Source organism: Ailuropoda melanoleuca, chromosome 13 (assembly GCF_002007445.2).
Source record: "Ailuropoda melanoleuca isolate Jingjing chromosome 13, ASM200744v2, whole genome shotgun sequence".
Taxonomy (NCBI): Eukaryota; Metazoa; Chordata; class Mammalia; order Carnivora; family Ursidae; genus Ailuropoda; species Ailuropoda melanoleuca.
Window position 1 is genome coordinate 42449695 of NC_048230.1, and position 7940 is coordinate 42457634.

Genomic DNA, 7940 nt, shown 5'->3' on the forward strand with positions numbered 1-7940 from the left:
GCCTCCTGCAACCGCTCAGCTCTGCGGCCCGGCTCCGAGGCCGCTGTGGGCCCTGGGGGCCCGGTGCACAGGGCTGTGTCCCAGGGACCCTGGCTACAGCCGCAGTCTCGGGGCTGGGTGGAGGCAGGTTTGAGGCGGCGGCGAATGGAACCCAGCTCCGGGGGCCTCTAGATGCTATAAACCCAGCCAGGGGAGACGGCCGCACAACCCCGTGAACGTGCTCCCGACCCCCAGCGCGTGCCCCTCCGACAGAGCGCCGGGTCCCCGCGGCACATGAAGGACGACAGGCTTTCTCAAGGAGCAACAAGCCCTCCAAGCTACGGCTTCTCGGGGCCCCGAGGCAGAGTCAGGCAGCCCTGGGCTGGGATGTGCACCTGCCCCAGGCTCAGCGCCCTCCCCGACTCACATGGGGGCCCCTCCGCCACCTCCCCCTCCCCCTCACCTCCCTGTCCCTGCACATCTACCCCCAATGCCTTTCCGCTCTGAAATAATTACCCACCTAAGACATGTCAATCAAGCAACACTTAGAAAATGCAGATAAACAAAAGGAAATAGACATCGCCCTTGATCTCACCGGCTGCGTAGAATGTTGACCGACACCCTTCCAGACTTTTCTCTCTATGCGCATTTAAATGTGTATGTGCTTCTTTATGAAATAAGGATACACAGAAAAGAAACCCACATAAAGAAAAGCCATTGAGTCGTCACCAAAAAAGCAGGCCGGGTGACCCTCAGGAAAAGGAGGAGTTAGGGCCAGGAGGGATCAACAGAGGGTTGGGGGGGCACCACATTCTGTTTCCTGACCTGGGCACTCACTTGGTAACGTGCGAAACATAGAGCGCTTGGGTATACGTTTTCATGAAATGTGTGTCGGCCCCAGACTCCATCTCAGTTGGAGAGAGAGATAACGTGCAAAACACGGAAGCATCCAGGCCGCAACTGGGTTTTAAAATTAATACCCTCTAAACGTCCTTTGAGGTCAGAAACACGAATCTGTGACACCGCTCAAAATGCTGACTGTCCTGCCGACAGGACAGAGCTTCATTTATTTGGCTCATCTGTAGTCGATGGGCTGACCTTTGAGCGGAAGGGGCTCCTCTCCCACCACCGCCCACCACCACCTGGAGCGGCCATGGCCACCGTGCCAAGGCCACGTGGCTCGGGGTGACCCGGGTCAGCCTCCTCTGTTAACACCTGCCCCGCCCTCACCTCGCCAGCTGCTCGCTAGCTGCATGAACTTGAGCAAGGGACTTCATCGGCTGTGCCTCAGTTTGATCTCCTGTAAAATGGGCGTAACGACAGAACCTAACACGCTGACACCAGGAACGTGCGGAATCCACTTCCAAGCACTTAGCACTTGCTAAGGACAGTATTAACAGGCCCCCATCATCCTCCCTTCAAAGAATAATGATGCTTTTCTTCCCAGCTCCTTGGCTGCCTCTTAACCAGGCCTGTGTCTCCCCGAGCTCCCTACCTCCATCAACACGGCCCGCCCTCCGGGTTGGAGGGGAATGGCATGCACGGTGCAGGATCTCGCACGGAGACAGCTCACGCCCCCACCCTCCATACACACACACCAGAGCCTCCTGGGGCACGGACCTAAGCATCTGACCTCCACTCTTTCTTGTGATCTTCCCCCACAACCCCAGGAGGTAGGCAAATTACCGTCTCCTATTTGGAGCTGGAGAAACGGAGGCGGAAGGCCTTGCCTGGATCTCTCCCCTGCACGCCGCTGGGGGCGGCACAGTGGCCTCCCTCATAGGCTCATTAGAAAAAGTAAGTCTCCTCGCTTCCTGCTGACTCTTCGTCCCCTCCACGTTCCACTTCCCCTTCCCTCCGGGTCCCTCGCACATTTTCCACCGTCGGCTGAGCCAGAGCCTTTCTCGTGCACACCCCAGTGTCGCTGTGCCCAGCAGAAATAAACGGGGAACGGAGCCTCAGGCACTGAGGTCAAACCCTGGAGGAAACCCACTACGACCCCTTCACACCCCATCCCCCAGCGGCAGGATCTGCCTCCTGTCTCCTGAGTCCGCCCCCCAGTGCACGCACCTGCTCCCAGAGGACCACGAGCCCCTCAAAATCGCTCTCCTACCTGCAGCTTCATGCCCGCTCCCCCACGGCCACACTTAACAGTCCTCTGGTGGGCCCCCCCCACCACTCCCCCGTCTATCTTTGGACAGATGTCCATACACCCCGGGATAGGATCCTTCCTTACAAAGACTACACCTGATCTGCTTTGTAGACTAAACCCTTGTCTAGTCTGCCTTGCTGGGGTCCCCAGAAGCCTAACCCGCAATGCTATTCAGACTCAGCTGACCCAGGGAGCGGTGGGACACTTTTGTCAGCTACAAAATGGAATTCCTCTGGGTCTCTGTGCATTTTCCCCCTGGAGCCACACCCCCACGCAACGATGGAGGCACTGAAGGGTCCCAGCATTCCAGCCCAGCAGGTCCCAGGAGCTGCCAGCTCCAAATGGGGGAGCCAGCTTCACCCCGCCTTCCCTCTGAGACACGCCCCGACCATCCCTCAGTCTGGAAGACTTCTTCCACTACGTCCCTCAGCCACCAAATTCTGGGGCATCTCATCGACCCTGCTGCCCCTGGTGCTCAGTCCCCGCACTTGCTCAGACCCTCCAGCACCAAGACAGAAGCCTGGCCAAGCAGTCTCAACACCCATCTGTCCATTTAAAATTTTGTACAAGCGCAGCTGTCAATGTGTATGCTAAAAATTTAGAACACTCTTTCCTCAAACCGGAAGTGTCCGGGGTAGCCTGTGTTGGAGACGACTGCTCTGTGCAGACCTTGGCGGGCATCAGGGTCCCCTAGACAGTCTTAGAAATACCAGTGCCCGCCACCTGGACCCTGAGGCTCTAACTCAGGACACCGGTTCCACCGTCTGCCTTGTAGCCAACCTGCCGGGCCATGCCTGCTGTCATCCACAGGTGCACGCCCTCGATGGCTCGCCTTGGGGCCTTGGGAGGGGCGCAGACTGCATGTGTTAAGCCAGACTGGTGTCCTTCGGCCCCTCGCCCTCTTCTGTGGCCTGGTCTGCACCCAGAACGCTCTCTCACCTTTGCCGGGGCAGGTAGTCCCTCTGCTTAGCACATCCCCACGCCACCACCAAGGATCTGCTCAACTGGGCCTGCGTGTGTGTTCCCCGCGCTCTCTCCTCAGAGTCCCGGTTCACCCTCTCCAAGCTGGACTTCCCAGCTCTGCTTTTCTCTTCCCATGAAGACCACCCTAGCTACAGGACCCCCGCGCTGGGTGCCTTGTGTATGTGGCTGAGGAGAGAGGGAGCATCCCTGGCAGCGGAGAAGCACTGACCCCATGCACCACGCTGTTCTCCCTTCTCCTGTCTCCTCCAGGCTTTTTCTTTCTCCGGCTGTGTTTTCCATCCTCCAGCTACCAGGCTCCTCCAAGCACATCTCGTAGCCATTATGGAATCAAAGGGGTTCACCCACACCTGCAGCCCCTCGGGCATTGGGTCAGTGGCTCCGCACCTGGACTAGGTGGCTGCATGCCCCGCCCCGCCCTGTAAGCCTGGGGGCTGTCCACATCCTTGTTCTCAACGCGCTCCAATGCTGCCGGTGGATTTGGACCGCGCAGCCTGCGTGCGCGTCTGCCTGGCGACCCGGCTGAGGCAGCAGGCAGGACAGGCAGGTACCCATGCTGGTCTGTAGCTCACGGAGCCCAGGCCACAACCACTAATTCCCACGGACCGAGTGGGTCCTGGCTGGAGGCTGGCAGCATGACCTTGGATCACAGGCAGGTACCAGGGTGTGGGGAGAGCTCCCTCCAGCCACTGGCCACGCCCCAGCACGGCCTCCACGCAGATCTCTTCTCTGTCTCCCAACCCCAGGAACTGCCAGCAGCTCCAGTTCTAGTCACTCCCCTAGGAGAACGTATCCTTCCGGGGGTGCTGTCCAAAACCAGGCCCAGGGGCACCCCCCACGACCCCCTCCCTGCAAAACCCTCTATCTCCTGACCCTGAAAATGCGTTCCCCTCTTTCACACGGTGACTTTATCATTTGCCCAAAGCACCTTGAGTCTGTCTGAGTTTCTAGCACAGTCTGGCCATCGGGGAAGGGGTCTGCAGGGCCCTGCCCACCCTGCCGCAGACGGCTCTAAACCCACTTCCACACTGCCTGGCACGGGTGTCCCGTGAGGACGGGGTCAGGCCTTGCTTCTTCCTCACATCCCATGGGGCGGAGCCGGCCGCTCCGTTCCGTTTGCTGAAACCCCGCCCGCTAGGAAAGCAAGCGTGTTCGGAACACAGGTCAGTCAGGCGCTCTGTAGAAGGACCGCCACCCCCACCTGGCCTCCGTGCACTGAAGGCCTGACTCAACCCACAGGAAACTCACCCGCTTTGCTCCTCCTGGGACGTGTGTCCATTTCCGAATGCTTGGTGCGTGCCTTCTCCGGGTGGCCGCCGTCGGACCCCCTCAGCGCACGCCCGGGGCCCACCCTCTCGCCCCGGCAACCTGCACACGGCCTTGGCTGTGGGCCCTTCTCCAGCTGGTGCCAGGGATCACCAGGGGTCTGCAGAGAGCAGTGTCTGGAGACGGCAACCCCAGAGACAACGCCGTGGTGGGCACCGCGCCAGAGTGGCCGTGGGCACCACTACCTGGGCCAGAAGTGAGATTTTATTCCTTGTCTGCAGAGCTCCTGGATTTACCCATGACTCCCAAAACTGGCCCACACGGCCCAGACCTGCCAGCCGCTCAGCGGGCTGAGTGACTCCAGGCTCCCTCCACGGTGGTGCCGCCTGAGGGGCAAGCCCAGTGCTGGTCTCTGGCCGGGTTCCGGGGGCTGCGCAGGCCTGCCATCCACGGCCATGGACCCCATGACTCCGGGCCAGCAGCGCATGGGAGCAGCCTTTGTCCTTGCTCTCCTGGAAAGGATGGGGAACAGGGCCTTCCTGGAGGGACCCAGATCACCTCTTACCACCGTTCTCTTCATCCCAGATTTCCTGACCTCATCATGAACCCCTTTGGCCGACCACAGTTCCGGTCCTACCAGCTCCCAGAAATCCTCACACAGGCAGACAGAATTCCGACTGTTTCTGAAGCCAACGGCCTCTTGTGGACACCAAGCCAGTTAACAAGCCCGCACCCAGCCAACGATTAAAGGCGCCCGCACACCCCACTGAAGGTCAGCTTTTAGGCTCCCCCACATGCCCATGGCCGTCACCCTTCACGGGCCCCTGGGGGCCCAAGGTCACCTGTGGTGCTTTTAAAACTACAAGAGTGGAGGTCCTGGCCAGACTCTCCTCACAAAGGGACCCAGACTTGGGTGATCTTTGCAAGAGCCCCAGGCAATTCTGTTCTCAGCCAGAGTCCAGATCCTTGCAAGAGAGTCAGGAACAAGCTCCCTTCAAGGAGAAGCAGACACAGAAAGGCCGCAGCCTCCCTGGGAGGTGGACTCTACAGCCGCCCAGGGCCTCCCCGCGGGCGTCTCGGCTCTGTATTCCATGTTGGCGGAGCACAGGAGGGCCAACTGGGGAAGCTTGGCTGGAAGAGCTTCCCCCTCTAAAATTCGTGTCTACCCAGAACCTGCGTCTGGGACCGTATTTGGAAAGAGGGTCCTCGTAGGTGTGCCCAAGATGAGGTCATGCTGGACGTGAGTGGGCCCTAAACCCAGGGACGGGGGTCCTTCTAATAAGAGAGGGATTTGGATAGACATGCGCAGAGAAACCCACTTAAAAACAGAGCCGCGGCTGGAGTGACGTGTCCACAAGCCAAGGGGCGCCAAGGATCGCTGGCAGCCAGCAGAAGCTGGGAGAGACACCTAGACCAGATGCTGCCTCGGAGCCTCCAGAAGGAGCTGACCCTGCGGACACCCTGATTTTGGACTTGGGGCTCCTACAATGTGGCAGAAGCAACCCCTGCTGTTTTGAGCCCCTGGCTTGTGGATTCGCTACGGCGGCCACAGGAATCTCACGGACGGGGCTTTGCAGTGCAAGTCCGGCATCGGCAGCCCAACAGGGCCTCCGAGCTGGGATGGGGTAAAAGTTTAGGCTCTTGGATGATTCTGATGCGGAGAAATGGGACACACATACCAGGAGAGCCAGGTGGAAGAGAGAGGGACGCACAAAGCAAGAAAGAACCCCAAGGCTTGCTGAAGCTCCCCGACCCTGACCCTTTGCTGCCTCAGCTCACCGGGCAGGCCCGGAAGCGGCTGGAAATCCTTCCCACACAGCTGAAGAGGGCAAGGTGGTCCCAGGGCCCAGCCCTTTCTCGCTCGGCCCCTGCAAACCAAGCCCAAGCACCTTACAAGACTCGGTTCCTTCTGGGCCTTGGGACCGTCCTGCCCTATAGCTTCATGGTCAGAAGCATGGCCTCGCTCTTAGCAAAGCGTCTGGACAGGCCTGGGCGCCCGCGAACACCCCGGACGAAGGCCAGTGTGCATCGCCTTCAAATCCTGGGGAGCACCAAAGCCAAATCGGGGAGTCAGCCCGATGTCCCCCACATCAGGTTTTACAGGAAACTACTCTGTAGGCACGCACACACCACATTCCACGCCAAGGTGGCCAGGGCCGTGTGCCGACTACAGGCAAGGCACCTGCAGACACCCTGGCCAGGCGGCAAGTCACAGGGCCAACTCAGCTGCGGCCAGGAGCCGCGGGGGTGCGGGGAGGTCCGGAGGGCAAGGCTGATAACAGGAGAAACCCAGAGACCCTGGTTCTGGGTCTGTGCAGGTGAGGGCAGCCGGCCGCACCACGTCGGGCCTGGCAACCAGATGTTCAGCCAGCTGAGACTTAGAGCAGAACATAAACCTGCTGAGAAGCCAATGGCGGGGGGGGGGGGGGGGGGGGCCGGGGGGGCGGNTGCTGTACATCTGTCCTTCTGGCTAAACCGAACTCAGCCCAGGAAGTCCTGGCTGACCCTCACCAGGGTGGCTGGAGCCCCAGACGGAGACCTCCGGGGCCCAGCTGGTTCCTCCCATTTCTGCTGCGTTCTCCCTACTTGTCTCCGGCCCCCCCCCCCACTCGCGTGGATCAGAACAAATACTGGGCTGTTCCTCCCTCCCTTGCTCGCTTCCACCTTCGAGGGGTGAGGAGTGCTGAGGGGGAAAGATATTTTCTGAGGATTTTAAGCAACCACACAGCCCCACTTGCCCCAAAGTCTCCAGTCTTTGTGGATATGCCCTGAAAAAGCAGTCACAGGCAGCAAACTGGTTACTCAAGGACCCTCCTCCCTGTCCAGCTCCGTGTGCGGTGCCTCCTGGGCACAGAGCAAGGAGCTAGCTGCCTTTGGGGCTCTACGTGCCTTGCCGGGGTGCCCCTCTGTGCCCAGGGAACCGAGCAGATGAGGGAAGCTTCCATTCTGCCCCAGCTTCATCCAGTGAGCCCCCAAACGGGGCTGGTGGGAGGGGGTCAGGCAGGGAAGCCCTTCCCCACCCAGCCTCGGGCCAGAGAAGCCCAGCTCCATCCCGTCTGTGAAAGTTTCTCCCGGGGTCCCCAGTCCTCCAGCCCCCCGGGGCCGGAACTCTCCCCGCCCCCCGCGCTGGCATCCCAGGGCCCTCCGCCTGCCAAAGCCGATCTGCTCCCTGGCTCCCTTTTCTGGGGCTGGAGCTGCGGAGGAATTTCGGTGGAATTTTGAGGTTGAGAAGCATCTCGGCAGAGAGGCAAAGAAAGGGAGACGTAAGGAGAAAAAGAAAGTGCGATTTTGGCGTCAACTTGCAGGGTTCTAGAAGGCCCGAGGGCCGGCGTCCGGGCGTGGGCCCCTCGGCAAGATGCGGGCGGGCGGGGCGCCCGCGGACCCTCGGGGAGGCGGGCACCGGGCCGGGGCGGGGTCGCCGTCCTTACCTACGTCTGCATTGCAAAACGCCTGTTGCGGGTGCACCGGGGAGCAGCTGCAGGCGTCGGCCGGGCGCAGCAGCGTCCCCAGCAGCAGGAGGCCGAGCGCCAGCCGCAGGCTGCGGGCCGCGGCGCCCATGGCG

At 60.8% G+C, this 7940-nt stretch overlaps 1 protein-coding gene across 1 annotated transcript in view; it reads right to left on the bottom strand.

Annotated features, from left to right (window-relative positions):
- The window catches only part of TIMP2 (TIMP metallopeptidase inhibitor 2), a 46262-nt gene extending 38326 nt beyond the window's left edge, over positions 1–7936 (bottom strand). Inside the window, exon 1 of the mRNA XM_034641437.1 lies at positions 7807–7936. Coding sequence (XP_034497328.1) covers positions 7807–7936 — 130 coding nt within the window. The remainder of the gene's footprint in view (positions 1–7806) is intronic.
- Positions 7937–7940: the final 4 nt, after the last annotated feature.